Source organism: Nuphar pumila, chromosome 3, assembly GCF_984573655.1.
Source record: "Nuphar pumila chromosome 3, dmNupPumi1.hap1.1, whole genome shotgun sequence".
Taxonomy (NCBI): domain Eukaryota; kingdom Viridiplantae; phylum Streptophyta; class Magnoliopsida; order Nymphaeales; family Nymphaeaceae; genus Nuphar; species Nuphar pumila.
This window is the reverse complement of record NC_143251.1, coordinates 43,489,800-43,516,884: the sequence shown is the minus strand read 5'-3', so window position 1 is coordinate 43,516,884 and position 27,085 is coordinate 43,489,800. Positions and strand designations below refer to the sequence as shown.

The 27,085-nt window shown below is 41.4% G+C and overlaps 2 protein-coding genes across 2 annotated transcripts; one reads left to right on the top strand and one right to left on the bottom strand.

Annotated features, from left to right (window-relative positions):
* The first annotated feature begins 13,275 nt into the window (after positions 1-13,275).
* On the top strand, positions 13,276-15,131 carry LOC149842739 (Pentatricopeptide repeat (PPR) superfamily protein). The gene is made up of 2 exons (XM_090001555.1): positions 13,276-14,894; positions 15,071-15,131. Exon 1 carries the CDS (start codon positions 13,276-13,278, stop codon positions 14,794-14,796), a length of 1,521 nt encoding a protein of 506 aa, XP_089857681.1. The 3' UTR covers positions 14,797-14,894; positions 15,071-15,131.
* Positions 15,132-17,232: 2,101 nt separating this feature from the next.
* LOC149842738 (RNA-binding protein 1-like) lies at positions 17,233-25,566 on the bottom strand. Its single transcript, XM_089999394.1, has 6 exons — positions 25,345-25,566; positions 19,597-19,712; positions 19,246-19,501; positions 19,083-19,144; positions 18,913-18,994; positions 17,233-17,688 (listed from the first exon to the last, which is right to left on the bottom strand). Exons 1-6 carry the CDS (start codon positions 25,430-25,432, stop codon positions 17,585-17,587), a joined length of 708 nt encoding a protein of 235 aa, XP_089855520.1. The 5' UTR covers positions 25,433-25,566; the 3' UTR covers positions 17,233-17,584.
* Positions 25,567-27,085: the final 1,519 nt, after the last annotated feature.

The window sequence follows — 27,085 nt, the reverse complement described above, 5'->3', positions numbered from 1 at the left end:
TGCCCCCGGAATTGCCAAAGTGTCTTCCGCCAAGACGCGAGGTCGACCACAAGATTGAGTTGACCCCGGGAGCGAAGCCTCCTGCAATGGTTCCATATCGTATGGGGCCAGCTGAGCTGAAGGAACTGTGCAGGCAGTTAGACGAGATGTTGGACGCAAGCATTGTTCGTCCATCAAAAGCCCCATTTGGTGCCCCGGTCCTTTTCCAGATGAAACATGATGGCTCTAAACGGTTATGTGTGGATTACCGTGCCTTGAACAAGGTCACGGTGAAGAACAAGTACCCATTGCCATTGATAGCAGACTTGTTCGATCAGCTAGGCAGTGCCCGTATCTTTTGCAAGCTAGATCTGCGATCAGGTTACTGACAGGTGAGGATTGCCGAAGGTGATGAGCCAAAAACAACTTGCGTCACCCGCTATGGTGCTTACGAATTTCTAGTAATGCCATTCGGGTTGACAAATGCTCCAGCCACTTTCACGACTTTAATGAACCAGATCTTCTACCCTTACTTAGACAAGTTTGTGGTAGTCTACCTGGATGATATCGTGATCTACAGCAGCAACATGGAGGAACATGTCGGGCACTTGCGAACAGTGTTTCAGGTGCTGAAGGATAATGACCTCTGTGTCAAACGAGAGAAGTGTCTCTTCGGGCAGGAGGAGATCAGCTTCCTTGGCCACGTTGTGGGGCGTGGTGTGCTGCGTATGGATGGGCAGAAGATAAGGGCCATCCAGGAATGGGTTCCGCTAAGCAAAGTGCCAGAATTGCGGTCATTCCTTGGTTTGGCAAACTATTATCGGCGTTTCATCGAAGGTTATTCCCTCATTGTTGCGCCCCTCACAGACTTGTTAAAGAAAAATCGGGTATGGCTCTAGATAGGAGCGTGCCAAGATGCCTTCGACGGCTTAAAAAAAGCCTTAGTGAGGGAGCCAGTGCTGCGACTGCCTGATTATTCGAGACCCTTCGAAGTCCACACTGATGCCTCAGACTTTGTCATTGGCGGAGTTATTATGCAAGACAGTCATCCGATCGCATATGAGAGTCGTAAGCTGAAGGATGCAGAGAGGCGTTACATAGTGCACGAACGTGAGATGACCGCCATTGTGTATTGCCTCAGGACCTGGCGGCACTACCTTTTGGGTGCCGAGTTCGTCGTCAAGACGGACAATGTAGCCACGAGCTATTTTCAGACACAAAAGAAGTTGACGCCTAAACAAGCTCGATGGCAGATGTTTTTGGCTGAGTTCGACTTTGCCTTGGAGTACAAGGTTGGAAAGACCAATGTTGTGGCGGATGCTCTGAGCCGTAGGGCTGAACTGGCAGCTGCGCGTGCGGAGTCTTCTGAAGTGCATTTGGAGGGTGCATTGTTGAGCCGCATCCGCGAGGGTACGCAGCAGGATCCGACCGCACAACACCTTGTTTCTCTGGCGCAGGCAGGGAAGACTCGGCGATTTTGGCTACAGGATGGCCTCCTCGTAACAAAAGGGGGACACATCTTTGTACCACGGTGGGGAAGCCTTCGCCGAGAGCTACTCCAGGAGTGCCATGATACACTATGGGCCGACCATCCTGGTCAGGAGCGGACCTTAGCACTTCTTGAGCGCGACTACTATTGGCCGCAGATGAGAGACGATGTTGAGGGGTATGTGCGGACATGCCTCATCTGTCAGCAAGATAAGGGGACAAACCAGAAGGCTGCCGGTCTTCTTGAGCCTCTACCAATTCCAAAACGTCCTTGGGATAGCATCTCCATGGACTTTATTGTTAGTCTGCCAAAGGTAGAGGGCCTCAGTTCTATTTTGGTTGTGGTGGATCATTTCTCAAAGTATGCCACCTTCATCCCAGCTTCCAAGGAGTGCCCTGTAGAGAAGACTGCAGAGTTGTTCGTAAAGCATGTGGTGAAGCACTGGGGCATACCAAAAAGCATTGTGAGTGATTGCGATGCTCGCTTCATGGGCAAGTTCTGGCGTGAAGTATTTCGGCTACTTGGCTCTGAGTTGCTGTTTTCAACAAGTTTCCATCCGCAGACAGATGGGCAGACAAAGCGTATCAACGAGATACTGGAGCAGTACCTTAGGCACTTTGTTAGTGCCAATCAGAAAAATTGGGTAAAACTTCTTGATGTGGCTCAGTTTTATTATAATCTGCAGAAGAGCGAGTCTTCAGGCCACAGCCCGTTTGAGATAGCCACGGGGCAGCAGCCACTGACCCCGCACACGCTTGCCGCATAAGTAAAGGGAAGGCCATCCTTCGCCTATCAGTTTGTTCGCGACTGACACGAGCAGAATGAGTTGGCGAAGGCATTCTTACACAAAGCGGCAAAGAGAATGAAGAAGTGGGCGGACAAACACCGTCGGCCCGCAGGGTTCCAAGTTGGGGACCAAGTGTTGGTGAAGTTATATCCTGGTCGCACAGGCATCTTCCGCGGGCGGCACCGCGGACTACTCAGAAAGTATAAGGGACCCTTCACCATCACAAAGAAGGTGGGCAAGCTGGAGTTGCCCCCAGACTTCAAGGTGCACCCGGTGTTTCACGTGTGCAACCTCAAGCAGTTCCATCCAGATGATGGAGACCCGGAACACAGTGTGCCACAACGCGCTCCCATCATGCAGAGGGCCCCGACAACACAACGGGCCGAGAAGCACCTCAGTCGGATCCTTCGCCACAAGGTCAACTACTTGGGACAAGCAAAGAAATACTTGGTGCAGTGGGAGGAAACAGTGGAACCAACGTGGGAGCCTGCATTTCGAATGAACAGCCGCTACCTGGCTGAAGTCAGGGCTTACCACGAAACAGATGGCGCCGAGGACGGCACATGATTTGAAGGGGGGAGCATGTTCCCTTGCGACTTACAGTGTACAGTTGCGCTTAGAGTCTGTTTTGCTTTTGTTGAGTCTGATGTAAGCTGCCCGGTTCAGGTGAATCAATACCCCGAAGGGGCAGCCCGTATACTTAAACTGTAATAGCCTGCGGGCAAAATTGTGAATGAAGTAAATGCGTTGAGCTTTCTTTTGTTCACCCTCGTTGTGATTGCTTCTTGTGATTGCAATTTCTCTCCCTCTATTCTCTCTTGCTCTCTGATTACAAGCTTCCGCGACCGGGAAGCGAGCTGACGAGTAGGCTTGCGGCGGTAAGGAAGGATCGTCGCGTCGCGCTGGCCCATTGAAGGAAATAGGCCCGTGACACAGATAGTCTCCCAATCTTCTCTGTCTTTTTTTGAAGTTGACTGGACAGAGTGTCCTCTCACACGATAATCTACTTCTAGCTTCTGGACTTTTTTTGGGTGCTAACTGCATCTCTTGGAGTGCAAAAAACAACCTACTATAGCTCGATCTAGTTTTGAAGCAGAATATCGTGCCATGGTATCTACTACAGTTGAACTTATGTGACTCATATTTAACTGCGTGATTTGAGAGTCTATCTTCGTCAACCTCTAACACTCTTTTGTGATGATATTTCTACCTTGCAGGCCACTATCAAACCTACTTTTCATTCATGTATGAAGCATGTTAAGATCGACAAACATTTTGTCTAGAAAAAAATAATCGTGTGGACCTCAAGATCAAATTGGGTCTTTTCATTCTTCCCACATTGAGTTTGAGGGTCTATTAAAGAGTCATCTTAAGATCTAGGTCCAAATCCAAACTCATCTATCTAGTAGAAAAAGGAAAAGTAGAAAAAAAAGAAAACCCAAGAATGAGAGGATATTGGGTATCGTCTTGAGATCAAGACTACTGACAATGCAGGCACGCTAAAACCTATCATACTCATAAGAAAAAGGAAACCAGGGGTGGGGTGAAATCAAGAGGGGATCCAATGGATCTCCCAAATTGTTAAGACTCCTCCTTATATGTATTTAAGTTTAGGAGATAATTGTAGAAAGTTGTAAAACTCCCAAACTAACTTCTGTATAAAATTGTATATACAGTGGAACACTCCACCACCCAAATCATTGAATGGAGTTACCCATCGTGGACGTAGGTGCATCCATCACCAAACCACGTAGGTGCATCCATCACCAAACCACGTTAAATCGTATGCCCTGTGGCTGCTTTTTTTTTTTTCAATGGGATGTGGCAGCTTATAATTCGGCCGATCACTGAATCTGCTCCCACTTTGACAGGGAACAGGCGAGCACCAATTTGAGTGAGGCCAGCCATTTGTTAATTCAAGCCTTGAAAAAGATGGCACAACCAAGAGAGAACGATGTCCCAAAGAATCTCTTTATTTTTTGTGCAGACAACGTGGTGGAGGTGGACACATGATAAATAGTGTAAAGATCAAGTACAATCACATTGCACACCAAAAAAAATGTGTGCAGCTGCACCTGACAGACCTACATCTCAATGTTGAGGCTGCGATGTGATTGTAACTGATCTACCCTATGATAAACAAGGGTAGACATTGGGTCAGCCCGGACAAGACCTAGCCTAGACAAAAGCTTGATACAATTCTTGTCAGGCTTAGTTCACTACAAGAAAAATACTACTTAGCAACGAAAATTTACAACGGATTTTTTTCGTCGTAAATTTGCGACGAATTAGTGAAAGAAAACTACCCGTCATTAACATTCGAAATATTTGCGAAAATTAGCGGCAAAAAAAAAAATCATCGCGAATCAGTCGAAACTTCGCAACAGATTCGCGATGGATAAATTCCGTTTAAAATGTCGTCTTAACTTAGCGACCGAAAGAATTTCATCGCGAATCCATCGCTACTTAGCGACGGAATATTTCTGTCCCAAATAGCAATACAAAAAAATGATAATTAGTGACGGATTTACGACCGCAAATATCCGTCGCTAACGTTATCGCAACTTCGAGAGGGATTTGCGACAGAATCTTTTCGTAGCTAAATTTTGATTTATTGGCGGGAACTTTTTCACCCCCCTTCGTGCCCCCTTTCACGGTAGGGTTAGGTCGATGGCGGAGAGGGCGAGGGAAGGGATGGAGGTGACAACATCGTCGTCGACGTTCTCTGCGTCGACGTCGGCGATTGATCGGAGGTATGAAGAGGCGGAGTACCCTTTTCTGCGAGGCTTCGGATTCCTAGGCGTTCGCCTTCTCCCTTCCCTCACGTAGTGTTGGTGGGTTAGGGTTTCTACGATCATTGCGGTCCGTCGGCGGCTTACGTCGCCCTCGTTGTGGGTTTTGTGGTCGTTTCCTGTTTTGGTGTATCACCGGCGGCCGCGGCTGCAGCTGATCTCGACGTTTGCCCGGCCGCCCAATCGCTCGCCAACGCCGTCGTCTTCGCGAGCCAATGCCCCTTTCTTTCCCTTGTGACGCCACTGGAGGTACTGTCTTTCTTTTTTTCTTCCTTCCTTCGTTCTCTCTTCCGCTCTCTCGATTATCTGCATTTGTTTTCAGTTGTGATGCTGTGTGGTTTAGTGTTCTCTCTCTTTATGATCCCGCTTGCTTCTTTCTGATATGCTTATCATACTGTTCTCTTGGATTTTGAGCTTATTTCTGGTTCTTGAGCCTGTGGAGTGGCGGACAGTGGAGAATGAGTAGATTGGAATCTGAATCGTGTTTTCTTTTTGCGATCGCTTGTGATTTCCGAATGTTATTTGGTGTAGTAACTTGAATTTTGTTCATGCCATGGGCTATTTGGATTGCAAAGAGATCAGGAAAATGTTGTAGTAACTTGAATTTTGTTCAAATGGGCCATTTGGATGAGCATCCCTTCTGTGGTTCTGCATCATTAATTTGATCCTGCATAATCTTAAGATGCTTATGCAATCCAATGTTATGTACTTAGATTTGGATCAACCTGGCTCTGACCAGAGTCTGGTTCATGCCATGGACGCACACAGAGTCACAGACACAGATAAAAATTTATGTGCATATGCACGGTTGGGTTATGCTTTTATGCAACATTGCATAAGAACCTTCTAATTTTTGTTCATTATGTTGTGCTCATTACTATTTATGAGAGTATTTCAGTTTTGTTGCTTCTTTCTAATAGTTCACTATTTATGTAATGCCTAAAATTTCCATGTCATATTAGAACTTGCATGCCATAGTCACAGAGAGTCATATGTTGTGGGCCTCTGGTTGCTAAGGCTTAAAAGTTCATGTTACGCTGGTGTTGTATCATGTGGACTAAAATGGAAGCCCTTTAAATGTGAGGATGTATGGTTTTCAGTGCAGCGATCAAAATTTGCTTCAAAAGCCCTCTCTCTTGGCTGTTGTTTCATATGCATTGTTTAGTGTTGTCATGGAATTTAGATTACTTACACTCGCTTGTAGCACTTTAGAAGCATAATCTATTGTCTTGTGCTCTGTTCATTGTTCTGTTGTCACATCCATTTTTTTGCAATCTTTCAAACAACTTGAAACATCCTTTTTTGGGTGTGATAGGATTTTGTAGAAAAGAGAGAATTCTTTGTCCTAACAAAGAAGTGGTTATTCACTTGCAGCCTTATGTTGATTTAGCCAATAGCTACAGCACTGGAAAGATTTCTGAATTGCAGGGCTGTTTCAACTCGAACTTAGAGAAGTATAAGAATGTAAGTATTTCAGTGATGGTACTTTACAGTGTTGTACATCTATACATGGTCTGATCGTATTTGATTTTTGACTCTCATTTTGTTCAGTTCTACATCTTCAGAAAATAAGTTGCCATATATTTTTTGGATGGAAAAGATAGGAAAATTTTAATCTTTCATCATCTTATTCTTATTGCCTTGTCCCATCTACGTGGAGTTGGCTAAAAAGTTAACACTTCTGGTTCAGATCACTTTTTCCTTAGTCTACACAACAAGGTCATATGGATATCATATCTGTACTTTCATCCAGCTAAATTTCAAAGTTGGAAATATTGTTTATTTCTGCAGTGTCATTCTTGTTAAGCTTAACTTATTATTCCATGATATCCTTCATAATTTGAGAAAACATGCATATATGACATTTTCTTTGAATATTGGATAATATTACCGGTTTCTTACAGGACAACAATGTTGGGTTGGTCAAGCAAGTTTTATCATCTCTTTACAAAAGCAACATCCAGAGACTGACTCAAACATACTTGACTTTGTCTCTCCAAGATATAGCAAATACAGTACAACTTGAGACCCCCAAGCAAGCAGAGATGCATGTGCTTCAAATGGTAGTCTAATTAACTAAATTATTTTCTATGTAAATTCTAGATCAGTACTTATTTTCCTTGATATAGTGCCTCTGAATCTTTGATATGGCTTGGCATCTTCTTAGATTCAAGATGGTGAAATCTTTGCTACAATCAATCAGAAGGATGGGATGGTTAGCTTTCATGAGGATCCCGAGCAGTATAAGACCTGTGAGATGATCCAACATCTTGATTCATCCATTGCACGGTATGCATTGTATACCATTTCCATTTCCTTCATCATTTGCTGTCCATGAAAGAAATTTGACTGCTATGTTATTTACATTTATTTGCTGTCCATGGAAGAAACTGACACCAAGATCAACAAGTATTCTGCAGTGTTGATGTTTCTCATGAACTGTCTTAATGTGTCTACTTCGTGTTGATGCCAACACTAATAGACGATCTATCCCCTGGGACAAAACTATCCTCTCTCTCTAGATTGACAAAGTGCTTCTCTTTGATTATTTGCATGTTTTTCTATACTATATTTGTTTTGTTTCCAAGTTATTTTGTGGAGAGCATTGCGTTTGTGTGATCTCTTCATCATTATCCACTGAAACAGTCCAAGAAAGATTTCCTTTTTGTACCATCTATGTGAATCATTAGAGGTGATATGTGAATATGTTTCTATTAAAGGGGAGAATGATACATATGCATTTGGAAGATCCTTTTTCAATTGCTCCTTTGGCGTCTAAGACAATGTTATTGATGCTTAACGTGTTTGTAAATATCATTAACTGAAAATATGTTGATGATTTATTCTGTTAAAGCTAACTATCCTAGATTTTGTACTCTCAATGTCATAAAGAAAAGCATCAGAAGCTGTAACTTTATCACATGGGTAGAGACCTCTGCTCTGTAGTACTGTTTCAGTAAATACATTAACCTGGTGTTCTGGACCTAAAAGTTTCTAATTTCAATAATTTTATAGATTGCCTGCTTATATCCACAGCCGAAAATGCCTATAAAACTATCTTAGAAATGAATCATCCTTTAGCTGTTAGGAGGGGATTTTAACCTTTTCGAGGTACTTTGTTTTTATAAGCAGGTTATATGAATTATTTAACGAGAAATTTTTGTCAAGTTTTATATTTCAAAATAAATTTGTAATTTTTTTTTTTAACATTAGCGACGGATTCGCGAGGGATTATATCCATCGTTAAGCCGTCACCAATTTCAATCAGGCAGCGAACTCTAATCCGTCGCTCACTTGCCGACCAAAAGTTAGCCATGAATTATATCCCAATATAATCCATCGCTAATTAGCGATGGACATAAGCTATCGCTAAGACGTTGCTAATTAGCGACCAATAAAGTCGGTCTTAATTTAGCAATTAGGATTATGCGATAAATGTTTTTCATCGCTAATCTGTCGCTAAACACAAACACAATAAAGCAAACATAATTTTTCTTGTAGTGGTTCTAGATTTGACAGCTCTCATAGTAAGCCAGCAAGCTGGTGACAGGTGATCCTAGGCTCTAGCATGTATTGAGCAAAACAGGCCAAACTTGGTTCCTCTGACCAGTTTACCAGCCGTGCCCTATGACTATGTCCATGTCTAAGGAATATGGTCAGATTATGCAGAAAAGAACGAAATAGGCTAATTACCTCAAAGTCTTACCCTTCAGAGATGACCCAAAATTTAAGGACATTTTTCACATTTAAGGATATCAGTTATTGGCATCTGTTATGGAAAAGATTGAAAACACAAGAGCTGAAACAGTGAGCATGACGAGGGCATGCAGGTCATATTGCATACAACCGATTCGGCGATCGATAATATAATCGATGAATCAGGTATATATAATATGACCTGATGAGTGCGTTTGATTGCGCAGACGAAACTGTCAAATAGTTCTGTTTGAACACCACCGGCGAAGCTCACGACAGGTCGAGTTTTTGTCCCAGGTGTTCTGGACACCACTACCTCAAGGAGAGAGGTGAAACAACGTGAGACACTAAAATGGTGTTCCGCTGTACGGTGGGATACCATGTTACACGTATCCACGGCATTCCAGGCGTCCGATGTTTGCATCGAGCACGTGGGATGAGAACAGCCGTGACCTGCGAACGCTGATGTCTGAGCAATCAAACGCTCAGACAAATACTAGCATCTCTCTCTCTCTCGTCACACGCACACATGATCACACCAGTGCATAATTTTCCATTCATTTCGAACATAAACACTACAATTCAGGGAAGGAATTACACAACTAAAAGCAGCTTCCTATCGGCAGATGGCAGCACCAATTAAAGCAGGAGACCCACGGCAGCAACGAGCTAGAAGAAGAAGAAGAAGAAGACCTCTTAACTCTACTGAGGAGGAGGAGGCGAGGCATGTTTTGACATTGGTGGATAATTTGGTATAGGAGCCGGCGGATTATGGTGGTGATAAGCACGAGGAGAAGAGGGAGGAGAAGGAAGCTGGAGCTTAGGTGGTGATGGGGGATGAAGATGAGGAGGTTGTTTCACAGTTGGTGGAGGACTTCTATAATAGGGAGTTGGGTGATGGGTATTTGATGGTGGTGTGAGGGGAGTAGAGGGAACATGGGGGGTTGATAGTGGAGGAGGGAGAGGAAGAGGGGGAGGAGGAGCAGCAGTGTGTTTGAGGGAGTGTGGTGGTTGTTTGGCATGGTGATAGTGAGGAGGCGAAGGTTTGTGGCCATCGTGTGGCGATGGTGGAGTAATATGACCAAGTGGTGGAGTAATGTGATGGAGCAATGGAGATGGAGGACCTTGAGTTGGTGCTGCTGAATGCTTATAGTGGAGAAGAGAGTAAACCCTGTTGGCGCTTGCTTTTGTTGGAAAAGATGAGATGATGAAAAGCAGAGCAAGCACTCTGAACTTCAGTTTTCTCATCATCTTGCACCTCATCTTCATGAGCTCCGTGGAACACTTCACAGTGAAAAAATGCCACACTTTGTGACCCTTTATAACGATCATCTAACGCAGGTAGAGATTATTATTGGAACGTAAAGACAATAATTTCTTTGCGTACGGATCCGCAGATTCCAATTTTCACAGCAGCTTTTGTCATTTTTTTCTCCTCTTTTTCGATTCTCGATGTGAACGGCTGCACAAGTAACATGGCAAGAATATATAATACTGTATCTCACTCACTCTCAGTGAAAATGAAAAACGAAGGCTCTAATCTAATCAAAAGGATTGCATGTGACCACCCATCACCTGATGCAACCTGATCTTTGAAAGCCGCGTTTTTCTCGATATTATTGACAGCAGGACTGCTGAAGCAATCATGAAACTGTAGACACTGAGTGCAAAAACTGCAACACTCTGCTACCATTCTGTCTTGGGGAGTGTTAGATGCAACAAATTCAAGTAGAGAAGACTGAAAAGTGGTTGGGGGGAAAACCAGGTTCCTTCCCCCTTCATAATGCTGGAGAAACTACGGTAATTTTACCATGTATAAACGAGTACTGGTTGTGCACTTGGAAGTAAAGAAGTAAAAGTGGTGTAACTATCAGTTCATTGCAAATCACGACTATGTTATTGGCTTTTAGAAACTAGAATCAGCGGCGGTTGAGTTTATCCGGCAAAGATGAACATGGTACTCATTATCGAGCCATATTTTGATACAGAGTTTTCTCAAATCTCATAATTAATCTGATAGAGTGGGTTATTCTGGGAAACCGTGGAGTTTCTGATGTACGACAAGTCATGCATATGCATATGATAAGAGTGCGTATCAGGTCACCCGTCAGTGCTTGCTCTGATGCCGTTCACATTTCTTGTCGGAGCCGTTGATGCTCAGGATGAACGGCATCTAAGGTTTTTTAAATGAACGGATGAAAAACTAGTTCCTCCAATGGTATTTGGGATTCTGTTCATTGCATCAGGCAAACACTAACGGGTTACTCTGACCCTATACTTACTCATATAGGGGTGTCAATGGGTCTGGTTTGACGTGAACCCGATCCGTATGGTATCAAACCTTATAGGGTTTAGAATCCAGGTAATTACTAGACCCGGGATAGACCCGATTTCCAATTAAGATCTGCAATTTTTCAATGTAAACATGATAAAAAATATTATTTTACAGGGTATGTCCGGGTCTGGTTTATATAATCCTTATAAGATCTGGGTATAGCTACTTTTATGGTAAGTCCAATTAGACTCAGGTCTGGACCCAGTACCGTCATCTCAAATCATGTTTGAGTCTGATTCCATTTGGGTCTGAACCAAACCCGACCGGTTGATACCACTATACTCATATGATAAGAGCTGCATTCACAATCTTTCTGCACATCTCCTAGACATCATTCAAAAGATTATTTCACCAAGCCAAGTGCTGCATGTCAATGCGCATCCATGGTGCCACAAAAATGTGTAGTAGGGCTGGGAATTGAGATGAGCAGCTCGCCATTAGGCTCAGTTTGGCTCGTGAGAAGCTCAACTCGGCTCAGAAATTGAGCTCGGCGAGCCTAGCTGCGAGCCAGCACATTTAGGTAAATGAGCTGAACAGAACATGACAAGCTCGGTTCGTATAAGCTCATTATATATATAAGCAAACTTTAAAAAAAATAAATAATATTTAAAAAAAAATGAGCCAGCTCATAAAGCTCATCTCGTAACCAGCTCAGCTCATGAAGAGCTCACTAGCCGAGTTCGAGCTGGGGTATACCCTTAACTAGCCGAGCTCAAACAGCCCAAGCTCAGCTCGTTTAGCTCATTTACCAGCCCTATTTTGTAGGTCGACCATAAAAACAAGTTTGGTAATAACGAAATACAATCAAGTAGGTGCACTCTGTTTGATGTTTAGACATATTTCTATAAGAAAGAGAAACCATTGGTATGGTTCGGACCTCTCATTAGAGGGTTCCTGTTTCGGTGTCCACGGTATAAAACTTCATGCGTATTTTCCCCTTGCCCACCAGTAGGGACGTCAATGGATCGGATCTTATCTGACATCAAATTCAATTTCATTTAGTAGGATTTGGTAAGCCAAAACCATATCCGATTATAAGCAGATACAGATATGGTTTTGATATTTTGCTATCGAATCCGATGAATTAAATATCCGAACTTGATGGGGATATCCGAAGCCTTTCACATGTAAAAAAGCAGAATTGGTACGAGCTTTTCATCATCAGAATCCGAATCTGTTGAATCAATGTCTGATAAGTTGGATATGATATTGGAAACATCTGATCCAAATCCTAACTGTTTACATCCATACTCGCTAGAGTAGTTCTCCATTGTCTTTGAGATGTCCAACTTCAAGGCCTTAAGCCAACCCACCTAACCTGTTTGTTTGTTTGTTTTGATATATTTATCAAAGGAAAACCCTCGGTTCAAGTGGTGATGCTTGAGAGAGATTGATACTCTGCCATATAGCTCATCCCCAAGCGGTTAAAACCCTTTGACTGCTGCTTTTACCCACGAGAGAGACTACTGCTTAGGCAATAAGGCAAAGGACGCACACTCTGGGCATCGAACTCACATCCTTCAACTTTTATTTTTTAAAGGCAAGCTAGGGTTAAGTAGACCCCTATCAGTTACACAACTATACCATTGGGTTTTGAACCTGCAACGTCCCAACACAAGGTGACGTGCACTAGCTGCTCCTACCAGACAAGCCAAGAAATACCCCTTAGTAAGTTTTGTTGCCAAGAAGAAAAATATCAATGGATCGTTATATTCAGCACCATCAAGAGGGACTATTAGGTTCTTATCGGATTGATCTTCCTAAAAAGAGAAGCATGGCCAGCAGGGTGGTTATGAGGGTGCTCTTTTTGAGACAGAAAGCTGAGGTTAGGCAGACCCCTACCAGTTATACAACTATAACATAAGGATTCGAACTTGCAACCACCCAACACAAGGTGACGTGCACTAACTGCTCTTGCCACACAAGTTATGAGGTTGTTGCTGGCGCATAGGTGTGCCAGTAGCTTTTCAGAGGTAGGCCACGTAAGGCAGAGTGATCGTGGGGCCCCACCTGGGGTTTTCCTCGTCATCAAACAAAATAAAAAAAGGAAGCCTGAAACGCCAACACCCTAACCGGGACCCACGAACCTAACACGGCCTCATGGAAGCTACATGAGCAACACGTCCACGCGATCACAAGTCTCCGTTTTATAAATCACTTGTGGATGGTCGGAAGTTGGAACAAATCGGAAAATGGTATGAACCGGATCAGAGAAGTTCACGCCTACGCGCTCAGAAACGGCGTCGACCAGACCAAGTTCCTGATCACGAAGCTCCTCCAAATCCCATCCATCGACTACGCTCGAGCCATCTTCGATCGAACCCCAAATCCGGAGCTCTTCCTCTACAACAAACTCATCCAACACTACTCCTCCAATGGCCCCTACGAGCAGTGCCTCTCTCTCTACTCCAAACTGCACCAAAGTGTCTGCCTCCCCAACGAATACACCTTCCCCTTCATGCTCAAAGGCTGCGCCTCTCTTCTGTCTGCCATTGAAGGCCAGAAGCTCCACACCCACATTGTCAAATTGGGGTTTGAACCGGACGTGTTTGTCTCCACTTCCATGATCGATATGTATGCGAAAACCGGGGCTTTAAGTGACGCACACAAAGTGTTTGATGAAATGCCTGATAGAGACTTGCCTGCATGGAACTCGCTCATCGGCGGGTACGCGAGGCTTGGGCTTCTGAGCAGTGCGAAGGAGCTGTTTGATCAGATGGGTAGCAGGAATGTGATCTCGTGGACGTCGATGATTTCGGGGTATGCTCAGAACGGGCGGTTTTGCGAAGCTGTGGAGATGTACGTGAAGATGGTGGAAGAAGGTGTGAAGCCTAATCACGTGACCCTTGCTAGCGTTCTTCCTGCCTGTGCTCACCTTGGTGCACTGGAGATTGGGGAGAAGATCGATGCGTATGCGAGGGAGAGTGGCTATTATCAGAACATATTTGTGAGCAATGCTCTGGTTGAGATGTATGCCAAGTGTGGAACGATCGACACTGCATGGCAGGTGTTTGGCGAGATTGCTGAGAAGAATGTCTGTTCATGGAATTCCATGATCACAGGGTTTGCAGTGCATGGTAGATGGAAAGAAGCTCTTACTTTGTTTGAGGATATGCAAAGTGAAGGTTTCATTCCAGATGATATCACATTTGTTGGTGTTTTATGTGCATGCACCCATGGCGGGTTGGTGGAGCAGGGGTGGCAGTATTTCAATTTCATGAAGAACAGATTTGGCATTCCACCCAAGTTGGAGCACTACAGTTGCATGGTTGATCTTCTCGGTCGAGCCAGCAAGCTGAAAGAAGCTTATGAGATGCTAATGAGTATGCCGATGAAGCCAGACTCGGTCGTGTGGGGAACACTGCTTGGTGCTTGTAGCTTTCATGCCAATGTAGAGATTGGCGAAGCAGCAGCTGAAACACTTTTTGAGTTAGAGCCGTGGAACCCCGGAAACTGCGTAATCATGTCGAACATATATGCCGCTAGAGGCAGATGGGATGGAGTTGCAAAGATGAGGCTTCTGATGAAAGACCGCTCTATGCAGAAAGCTGCAGGCTACAGCTTGATTGAAGTAGGAGAGATTCTCCACAAGTTTATGGTCGAGGACAACTCACACCCTTGCAGCTATGAGATCTACATGTTATTGGATAATCTCACGGAACAGATGAAACTTTCCAGTTACGAGCTGGCTGTGGAAGTCGAGAAATGGGATCAGTGAAACTTTGAAAGGAAGTTGGATGATGGAGAGGTTTCAGATATTGCATAGTATTGCTCTGTCATGCAAGAGGCCTGGAACCAGTAATGGAGGAGGCAAGGGTATGTATCAAATCGTTGGTACCATAGTGCACAAAAGAAAATGATCGCTTGGCAAAACTCAAGCATGGACAAACTGGGTGAAACTGCCAACTTAACCAGTGAAAATTAAACATGATTTTTTTGTATTCTTTTGTCACCATACCTTTAGAATTCATTAAGCAATTTCATCCTCTCAGGACTTGGTGGCATGTCCCTGACTATTTTGTGCGTCAGATGCCTGTTAATGGCTTCTAACATAAATGGACTCCGTTCATAAATACCAAACTCGCAGCATGTAGATCCATGGACATACAAGTAACATCGGTCTCCGTTCATAAATACCAAACTTGCAGCATGCAGATCCATGAACATAAGTAACATTGTAGGAAAACCATGTTTTGTTTAAGGGATTTGAAAATAATGATGCAGGAGTTACGCCCTTCAACAGCCGTTAGAAAGTTGGATCATATCAGGTACCCATCCCTTTGAGTGTGGATCATGCATGCAATACATCCCAATGACAGTGGATTCAGATAAAAAGCTTAATAACTAAGCAGCATGTGTTGTGCTTCCTAATTTTCCTTGTGCGCTCTCTCTCATGGTTGCTAATTAGGCCTGTTAAAGATAAACTGTTATGCATGGTAGGACTATATAGAACATGCTGATTGCCATTCCTTGTGTATCACATTCGAAAATTTGGTAATCATGCATGCGTCATTTCCCCCAAGGATAAATTTCCAACAAATCTAAAATTTTCTGCATGGAATGCGCTTCATTACTACCCAACGCCGCATGAAACATTATCCCCTTTCAGATCACCTGTATATCTTATAGGCACCTTAACTACTACAGTGCAAATTGTAGTTAAACTGTGTTTTCCTGTCCTTGCTCAAGTTTCATGCGACTCTTTTAATTTACTTTTCTGGGTGTCTTCAATAATTGATTATGGGTCATTGCGGACTGTCATTATGATCGTATGAGTCACTGAAGCATAGCGAAGATTGTCACGAATGTCATCAAACATTATCAAATGATTAATGGAGTTAAGAAATCCTATGAACAAGGTCTGAAAAAATTACTGTACCAAGAGAGGTAGGTAGTTGCTGTTCTTATATTCCCCTCTCCACATATCACCATTTCCATATTATGCACATTATGGACAACCCCGAAAGGAAAAAAGGAAAAATGGGAAAAGATAGTTAGCATCAAAGGTAAAACCGTAAAAGTGAAAAAACAAACCACCTATTAGTTATTACACTTCACTTTATAGACTTGAGTTTGTCAACTTTGGCATATCAAATGACTGCAACGGGACAACCCATCTCCTGCAGAGACCATAAATCATCCAAAGATGTGAAATCATCACTTCACATATACAATTGTAGTTGGGAGTGAGGATGGGAATGACATGAGGGCTACAACTGGCCCAGCTAATATCAGAATGAGAAGAAAATTGGTCCTGCTTTCTTATCAGTTTGGTCCTCCAACATGTCACATTCATTAGATGCATGCAAGTTCAAGACCATGGCTACAAGAAATATTGGAGGAAAGAATCACTCTTGCAACAAAAGCCTCCAACTAAAACATTGTATATTCCAACCACCACACAAATGAAAACAAGTGAAAAAGAGCAGGATTCACGAACATGTCTGTAAATACCACCCAAAAAACTGCATTCTACATAAGGTCAATCCATGCACATGAAGTTCGACAAAGACAAAATCTTAGCGTGATATACAAATACGGCCAATGACGTGGGTAGAAGTATGAACGTAATTTCCATGTTGATATGTTAACTGCAACAGGAGTCTCCAAACACATAATTGGGTTGAAACCTATCAATTTTGTGATAACACGATTCAAAATCGAAAAAGGGATTTCCTGTTTTTGAGCACTCTTTGAGCCAAACAAAAACTAGCTGGTGCTACACTGGGTGGGCTGTAAGATATGGTGGTTGGGTTTGAAGTATATAGTTTTTACTTAACCAGCTATTACAATTTTGGGAGGCTTTAAAACATGGTGGTTGTCATAGAAATATATAGTCTTGTTTAAAAAGAAAGAGCTACGAATCTTCACGGAAGTCTAAATACCCCACAAGCAATATTGTATATCTTATCATAGCCACATAAACAAGTGTTACTGGCCAGTGACAAGGCTAGAGCAGAAAACTTTTTCGATCCTTAACAGCATTTTGCCCTAGACTTGCAGCAACAGGAAAGGATAAAATACAAATGATGGTCTAACATTAAGAGAATTCAGGTGAAATGCAATGAAGAAATATAAGCAGAAATTTCCTCCTCGTACCTACTTTCATGCTCACTTGCGCAGCTTTTAAACCAGGTATAAACACCAGAAGATAATAGCACCAAGGAGTCAAGGTAAATTTATAAATAATAACTGCAATTCCAATTCATAACTGCACTACGGATTGGCCGGCAACAACACGTTTCAGATACAACTGAACTTGCACCTGTAAAAAACTGAAGACCATGCCTCACGCATACAGCCAGTCTGTCCTACGAAACAACTAAAAGAGCCTCTAATCCTCACTATCGAAAACCTGGAGACGTCTACGTAGTTACTTCCCTTATTACTTATAAACCCTGCATAATTGTTATATGTTCTATGATTCAGCGCAAATTCTTCTCATTCTGTGATGACAACGATTCACGGTAGGAGCATGTCACTCGCCTTCAACGATATCACATAATTCAACGCCTGCCACGAGGGCCACCCCCCGACCTGGGACCAGGATATCGGGCAAATTGCAGCCTTAAAATGGCCGAATCACGATCATTTTCATCGAAAATATAACCTGCAAAACGGAATTGTGATTTTTCACATTGGCGGGCATACCCATGTACACAACGATTTGATTATACGTCAGACAATTACATATGCAAAGATGGTACTCCTGCGAAGGCATGCCATGCAAGAGGCTGTTCTTTTGAGAGGATACTCCTAAACATGGAATTGAACAGCAAGAAAAGCTGTATTAGGTATGGGAGTTTGAAGATTCTTAGTATCATCATATCAGATTTTTGAGTTTCTAAATGAAGGCCTTTAGTCATCTTGTGGTGAAACCAATGAAATCAAAAGCTAGACTGGAATTTGCAACGAAGAATCTCTAGAGTGAAACCCCCAACATGGAACGGAAGGAACTTTTGTTAATGAACATAGAGCACCTCGTACTGCCTAACCAAAGCTTCACATTGAAAATTAGGAGGAGAAATAAAGGGCACATGATAGGTAGAAAGAACATCAGGAACAGTGAAAATGCATATGGAAGATAATAAATAACAGAAATAATAATAACAGCCCAGAGTAATCAACTAGATGTTAAACGTGTGACCATGAAATACCATGACTTTTGTGTCATTCGAGCAACAGCCAAGTGAATACAGCTATATGAACTTATGTGGTGCAACAATCTGAGCAAGCACATTTGCAGATTTCATGCATGAAATTTTAGGCTCAACCGTATAAAAGAACCCTGACAAAGATTAGATCTATCCCTCATGCATATCGTTTCATAATTCCAAACTAGACATATCTCTAGATATTCTATATTGTACAGGTGAGGAATATGCACCCTTTTGCTTCCCACTGACATGCAATTGCACACGTTTACCACACTAGTGAACTTGTTATGCTTCAATAAGAACCATAGCGTTCATCCAATATAAAACACCGAAGCTCATAAAGAAAAAAAAAGAAAGATGGAATGTCCAAATCTGGTATACCTAGGCTCATAAAGATAAAAAAGATGAATGTGTGAATTTGGTAAGGATGCAAACACAGATATTCACGAAATATACATTTGTAGGATGACAGTATCTCCCACTTTTTTTATACAACCTCCTAGCCTTAATCAACCAGTCAGAAGATACAAGCAGAGAACCACAACTAACATTTCTTCCAATATAAGGTGGGATTGTTGCTAAAAGAAGAAGAATCACAAAGAGCGAAATACAACTAGGAAAAAGACAACTAATCAACGAAAGAGAACCATGTATGCCACGGAAAAATTGGCTATCACCTTGTAAAGCATCCAAGGCAACTATTGCATGGCTAGGGCTTGCAAAATCAACAAAGCAGAGGACAAGTGGTTCACCCCCAGGCTGTAGGAACAAAAACAAAGCAACAGAATGACTAACTACCAAAAGAGCTATTAATCCAGCTAAGCAAGCATAAAAGAGGCCGACTTACAATTCTGGACTCCTTGTTCACCAGCCTCACTACTTTGTAACCTACAAAAGGCCGGAATATATCTGTAGAACAAGTAAAGGATAAATACTGGCATATTGGCAAAAAAACACCACACAAATAAGCGTGAATGCCCTGTAGATGTAGGCACAAATCCAAAGGATACGAGCAACTTCCCTCTGTGTGCAATCAGAGGGGAGGCCTTCAACAAAGAGAGTGCTTGACGCATCAGGTGGAAGAGGCTGTTCAGGTCTTCCCCCTCCATAAGCAATGTTCTGGCCCTTACCAACCATGCCAGTATCCAAGCCCCCTGCACGCATCAGATCATCAATGGGAATGGCACCAAGCCCAGCACTCACAGGTCTACCTAAGACACCTCCACCAAGATTAGCAAGACCTCCAGCTCCATAAGAAGAAATTTGCTGCAATCATGCACACAAAAATGTTAATCATAGAGTTTGAGTATCAGCAGCAATGGAAAAGATGATGTGAGACAACATGCAAACTAAATGATCACCCCATTACGAAGATACTGGTCATAGGATGCTCCAAGAGACTCAGTGTCTCTAATCAACCTCTGACCTGTCCTGTCCTCTTCACGTGACAAATACATACCACCAAGGCCACCAGCATCTACAACATAGGTATAGCATATCTTCAAATTTGAATAACAGGAAAAGAAAAAGGAAAGCAGTATCAATACAAATGAGCTCCTTTCTCAAGCCAATGTTACAGAAAATTGCACATTTTTAACATCAACACTATTCAAATATCAACAATATTCTGAATCATGAAAAATTGAGATCTTCACAGCGTCTTGAAAAAATCAGCATTTTGCAATACCATAAGCATAACCACAAATGATGATATTTATATTTTTAGAATAACTCTTTACAGAAAAAAATCTCCACTAAAATATCAAGACATTTTCAAAGAAAAGCAGAGGCTTCGCCAAATATGAAATATATATCATCAAGATTTTCTTTAATCGATTGATAGATTATAAATGCAGTATGAATCTGTAAGTTGCAATAAAAGGTTCCACAGCATTTTGCAATACCATAGGCATAACCACAAATGATGATATGATATTTATGTTTTTAGAATAACTATTTACAGAAAAAATGTCCACTAAAATATCAACATTTTCAATGAAAAGCAGAGGCTTCTCCAAATATGAAATATATATCATCAAGATTTTCTTTAATCGATTGCAAGATTATAAATGCAGTATGAATCTGTAAGTTGCAATAACAGGTTCCATATCGAACCCCATTGCAAAAAAGTCATTACAATTGATGGTTTGTAGTTCATGCATTCTTAACAAATTCGCAAATAATGGTGGCAACCGATAGAGAAATTCAAACTCACTCAATAAAGCTAGGAATGTAATTTTATAGTATGTGCAATGTCAAAATCAGTCATGGAATTAACAAAATACCGGGGATATTTTTTGTACATATGGTTGGAGTGTGGATTGCCAACTTCTGAAGAGTGAAGACCTTAGTATGCTAGGGTTTCTCATCATTTTGAACTAAAAAGAGTTTGGCTGTGCTAGAACATCATTAGTTTACATCCAAAGTAAAGAACCCGGTAACATCAAAAAGATGACTAGAAATTTTACAAGTGGCAACACCAAAATCATGAAAATCTCTCTCTCTCTCTCTCTCTCTCTCTCTCTCTCTCTCTCTCTCTCTCTCTCTCTCTCTCTCTCTCTCTCTCTCTTTTAATTGACTTCATAACCATTATCAAATAATTTTAGTAAATTTAACGCATCAAAGAAAAGTAAGTGTTGAACTGACAATGTAATGTATGGAAGAATGCAAGTTAAGAGATACTAGTATTTTCTCCCATATATTTTGTCAGATGATGCATGTAAGAGAAAATCAATGTGTCATTCCAAAACTCAAACATCAAGATACTTGTAATTTGAGACAAAATTAACCACTATGCATCAATCTCAAAATAAAAAGGAAACTTTGAAGCTAAAATTACAGATATGTGTCCTTAGATGTTTGAAAACGTCAGAAACCAGTATGTAGAGTCCATACAAGTTAGACACTCCATCAACCAAAAGTGAACTCTCCACATGCATGGATGAAGTGTGGCAGGCATTGAAACAACTGGCCGTTCAGAGCAGTGCTGCTGTATCGTACGATACAGGCTGGTGTGGCGCACTTAAAAGTGCCCGAAACTTACTTTTTAAGTTTTGGGTTTTAAAGGCTTTTTGAGGGGTCGATTTGGGAACCGATTTGTTTGCAAGGGAGATGAATTTTATATTTTTTTCAAGTAAGAGTGCATTTCCACTATTTTTCACTCAAGAAAGTGGGTTAAGGTAAAAAAAAAATCTCTATTCTTTGCTTCTTATTGAGTTTTTTGAGGGAAAGATGGAATCAAAGAATTTGGCATGACATTGGAACACTCAAGTAATAAGTGAAAATCGATTAAAAATCAACTACAACTATTACCAAAATTATTTTTCAGGTGGTATCTCTTGGTTGAATCATCATTTTGCCAGGACACATCATAATGTGTATGCATGCACGTCAAAGAAATTGTTGGATGCCATGAAATGAAAATGTCAACAATTACTTGATGATTTGAGAGAAAAAAGATAAGAAAGAGAGATGAATGAGGCATAAATGGAGAATGTCGATCCTTGGAAGGATGTGTGTTACGAAGATGAGCTCCCTACTTCTGATCCTACAACCCTCAGCATAAGATCAGAAGTAGAAAGTTCTACAACGAAGGAAAAAGGTATGGTTGGTGCTAGTAGTACCGTCGTGATCACAAAAAAAAAAGGAAGAAGAGGGAGTTATTTGAGAGGAGGTAGAGCTAGAAGCCATATTAGGAGCTTTTTCCCTCCTAGGACTACCCCTTGGGCGCAACACGACATTCGTACTGCTATGACTCCTTAATAAATAGTCGAGCAGGTAAATGTTGCAGTTGAGAGATGATTCTATGATGCATGCATTCCTTTTAATGTGGCAAATTCATTTCATTTTCAAGCCATGACAGATGTCATAACCAATATCGGGCTTGGATATAAGATGCTTTGATATTATGGTTTTAGATACTAATATGAAAGAAATGAAGGCATATTGTAATGAGATGAGATAGTTATGGAGAAAGTAGCATCATGGAAGATGGGTGGAGAGACCGAAAGTCAAGGACCATAATAAATTTTCTTGTCTATTGGCCCAAAGAATCTATGTTTTTCAAGTCAATTGATTTGTCTAATATGCTCAAGACAACAAATGTGTTGTTCATAGTTTTTTATCAGGTTGCAGAAGAGGTTCAACCTCAAAATATTGTGTAATTTATTACTGATAATGCAATAAATTATAGAGCAACAGGTAAAGAGTTGGCATAAAATTTATGATTGTATTTTGTACAATTCATCATTATTTCAAGTGATACGAATTTTTTAGATTTTTTACTAATTTTTTTAGATATTTTGAATTTTTTTTATTAAAAATTCATGATACATTTATGATATGATACAGTGGTACTTTGGGCCCGACCGATAGGGGTAACAATATGCTACGTACATCCTTGGTTTGGAGTATCTGGGTAATATAGAATGATGTAACAAAATATCTGCAATTAGAAAAAAGTAAAGGTGCACTACGAATACAAAGAAATGTGTGTCAAGCGGAAAACACCCTTTGAAATATTCTTCAAGTAGAAAATTTATAATGGTAAAATTTGTTGCTCATCCAATGTAGTGATAACTTACAACTCAAGGCATGATGATGGTACTTTGTTCAGTCTCATGTGGCTTATCACATGCTTTCACATCTAGCACCACTATTTTCAATATGGAAATTTTCATACATGAGTTCCTCAACCCTATACCCAGTATTGTGAAAAGCGTTGAGGTGTAGCGAGGCGCTCCACCAAAAACTAAGGCAAGGCATAAGCCTCGAGGCGTAAAGCGTAAGCTTCGAGGCGTAAAGCGTAAGCCTCAAAAAAAAATTAAACTTTAAAAAAAAATTATAAAAAATATCTAAAAATACAAATAAATAAAGAAATGCTTTATTGATGAAATAATAACTAATAAAAAATAGAAAATCTCAAATAAGTACTAAAAACTATGAGATTAACATATAAAACTAACTAAAAACTTATTACATAACTAGAAAATATATGAGATTAACCAAAAAAAGTTAAAATATACTAAGAAACTGATTACATAACTGAAATAACTGAAAATTATATGAAATTAAACTACAAAAGTTAAAATATATGAGATTATTCTAAAAAACATGAGATTAAAATATAAAAAGTAACTAAAAAATGATTACATAACTGGAAAATATATGAGATTAACCAACACAAGTTAATGTATACTAAGAAACTGATTACATAACTAGAAAATATATGAGATTAACCTACAAAAGTTAAAATATATGAGATTATTCTAAAAAATATGAGATTATTCTAAAAAATATGAGATTAACATATAAAAGTAACTAAAACACTGATTACATAACTGAAAAATATATGAGATTAACCAATAAAAGTTAAAATATACTAAGATAACTGAAATAACTGGAAAATATATGAGATTAACCTACAAAAATCTTGTTGATTATGTCTTAAAAATCTTGTTGTACAATTTTTTTTTCGCCTTGAGGCACAGAGGGCCGCGCCTAAAGGCGAGGCACACCTTTTGCACCTCAAGGCACGTTTTTTATAACACTGCATGTACCTATGAATGGAATGAGGTTGCACCTATGACAAGAGAATGCTTCATGAAAAAAAATCTGCTTTCGGCTCATAGGCATGATGCTGCTACTTGGTTCAGTCTCATGTGGCTTATAATAAGCCCATGCCAAATTATTCTGTATGCAAAATACATCAAAGTCCATTGAATAAAAACACTTCGAGGACCATGATCAATTACTTCAATTCCTTGGCAGCGATACTATGAATTTGTCAATTTAAATGTAGTTTGGGCTCAATCTATTCAATAAATCAATGTCTTGAGTCTCTTGACTCGATGATCAGCGTTGGTTCCTTTGAGTATAACATAGGATCATGTGGGTTGACACCTGCTAACTTACCGTGAAGTTGTATCCATGGAAATTAGGGATTTATATCAAGGTAGAAATCAGTTTGCACACACTCCAACAAAGATGGCATTAGATGATCTGGCATGGCAATGAAGCACCCAAATAATGAGTAGAAACAGATTGAAAATCAAGTGCAACTATTGTCATAATATTTTTGTTTATGTAATATGAAAGTATGAGTTTTGTGGCATGTTCTTAATTTAAAGATATTAAATATTTTGCATTGTTCTTGTGAGAAAGTGGATGTTTGAGGATGTCTTATGAATCTTATTCTGGGCCAGAATGATACGGTAACAATACCATACTTACAACAGTGAACATGACTAATATCTTGGTTTACAACAATTTTACGTGCATGGAATGTTTGCATTCCCAATTAACTGTAAATATAACCATCGGCACTTAAAATTTGGGATAATTTTCAAGCATTTCCAGGACAGTTTACTGATGCAAGAAAAACTCACTCTCCGTTTCCAACATAACAGTGACATGGTGATCATCCACGTAGCCCACTAATTGGATCATTAAATGTATTTTAGGCTCTGTTTGGGAGCCAGAGTTGGAAGTCGTGACAGGGATTCACCAAATCCCTGTCGGTCTCCGCCATTTTGTGTCACCGATTTGGGACAAGGAGCGGAGATCGGAGGGGCATTAGCGTCAAAATCTACTGATTTTGACTACGTCCATGCGAGGATGTTGTTGTCGAATTCTCGGATGTCGATGTCCCTCTCGTATTCCTCCCGACACCTGCTCCCAAGCAGAGCCTTAGAATGAAACAAAGTTTCGCAACTAACACACCCCTTGGAAATACAGTTCATGTTCCCCACCAAGAGAGAGAGAGAGAGAGAGAGAGAGAGAGAGAGAGAGAGAGAGAGAGAATTCCGACTTCTCAGTGAATCTCAAACCCTAATCAGAGGAAACACGAAAACATCGCAAGCCTAACCCTGATCCGAGAAATCGCAAGACTTCACATGCCAAACCCTAATCAGAGGGAACACAGAACTTCCCCTTCCAGTCTAATTGGATAAAAACCAAAAACATTTACACACCAAACCCTAATTTTCAGCCACTACGGCTAAGCATTCGCAGATTTAACACCGCCATTCAAATCCTTAACAGAAGGAGCAATCGTCACAAGGAAAGAGCAGAGAACACACAGAAATCACAGAGAGAGAGAGAAGCACAACCGTAGTCGGAGCGAGGTCTTTTTCTGGCGATCGGAGCTGCCATGCCAGCCTGCCGGCCATCGCTGTACCTCCAATAGCCGTCAGCCATTGCGGGAAACTCCTGAAAACGGGAAGAATGCGGCCGGAAAAGAACGGAACACGGCGAGAATAACAAAACCTTAAAGAATTCAGGGCAGTGGGGAGGGGGGGACCGAGTAGACCGACTCCAGCAAACGAATCGGGGGAGGATGGCCAGTGACGACGGACGGAGCGTTATACCTGAGTTCTAGGTTTATTTTTTTATGCTTACGTGTCATGTTCTTATTGGATATCACGTTAGGCCGCTCAATCGGGTCGGATTTGGGTCGGCTTAGAGGTGATTCGCTCCCTCTGTCCCGCATCCATTTCAGATGAGGAGCACTGGGTTGGGTAAGCATAGTTAGCTACATCTGTCCATATCTGATCCATTTATAGTTAGATTTATTTGTTTGCATTTTTGCTAGTCTTATGTCCATAAACACTATGGAATGCAGTTCCAGATCGGATTTGATGACCGTACATATGACCTTTAGCTGTATCCACAAGTAGGGATGTCAACGGGTCGTTCACACTCAGGTGAGTCCATAGCTTACCGAATCGAGCTATGGACCGAGCTCGGGCCAGCTCAGTCCATTGTGCTCAGAACGAGCTTAACGAGCCGAGCTTGGTTCAGCTGATACTCAGCACAAGCCGAGCCTGAACACTAATAGTTCAGACTCGGGCCAAGCCTGTACATATAATTTTGTGGGCAAGCCGAGCTTGTACATGCTAAGCTCGCTCGGCTCAAGCCCAGCTCGTCTGCATCCGCACCTGTTTCGTGCGGTCTTTACCTACTAGGAAGTATATCTAGCTTCGGCCTTGTAGCAAGGGACACACTAGTGGTTTTGAACTCGTGACATCCCTTCAACTTGATGACATTATGGTTTGCCCCTAAGGGTGACCAATTCTTTTTTGTATGTGAGTGGTGGCTGCAACTTAACCTGTATCCAATCTGTTCTCAGATCTATTGGAATGCTTCACATGTAAACAGGGAGATTCAGTTCAAGTCAATAACCTACATGAATCCAACACTGTCATATCTGGATGCAGATCCATATCTTGATTATAATCAAATATTAGGTTTGTGTTTAATAGACCCCTAGCTCAGTGGATCCATTCATTTTTATGGTTGGACTCATTAGTAGTGCTGTGGACATGAGGTCAGCCTGGCCCAGCCCAGACCTAGGCCCATCGAAAGCCTGAACCCATTCTTGTTGGGTTCGGGCCAGGCCCAGGGCTTGTTAGGTTGGGTTTCAGGTGGGACGGGTTGGGCTCTTTAAGCCCGGCTAGTACTGGGCCAGGGCCAGCCTGGCTTCATTGAAATGTTATTTTGCCTTACCTGGACCACGCAGGTCAGGTTGGGCCCAACATATATCGGGCTTTAGGCTGCACTAGGCAGCCAGAACCCAGCCTATCTTGAGTCAGCTACCCAACTATCCATCCAGTGCCCGATGGATGTCAAACCCTACCCACTAGGAGCTTTACCAAATTCGGATAGGAACCAATATGGATGTAAACAGTTTTGACATGGGTCGGATCTAAGGATTACCGAGTCCGACTTAATTAGATCTAGCATAATCGGATCGGGATTCAGTTTTAGAAAACAATCAGTCAAAACCAAATCTGGATCCAACTTGCTTAGAATCCAACATTTACATGTATTTGGATTCAGATTTTACTCGGA

What these genes read in the sequence shown, in the direction of transcription:
- LOC149842739 (XM_090001555.1), top strand. Translation starts at nt 13,276, where the DNA reads ATGAACCGGATCAGAGAAGTTCACGCCTACGCGCTCAGAAACGGCGTC.
- LOC149842738 (XM_089999394.1), bottom strand. Translation starts at nt 25,432, where the DNA reads ATGGCTGACGGCTATTGGAGGTACAGCGATGGCCGGCAGGCTGGCATG. An exon ending in AAGACCTCGCTCCGACTACG is followed by an intron (nt 19,713 to 25,344) that starts GTTGTGCTTCTC and finishes CCTATGTTGTAG; the next exon opens with ATGCTGGTGGCCTTGGTGGT. An exon ending in ACCAGTATCTTCGTAATGGG is followed by an intron (nt 19,502 to 19,596) that starts GTGATCATTTAG and finishes GCATGATTGCAG; the next exon opens with CAAATTTCTTCTTATGGAGC.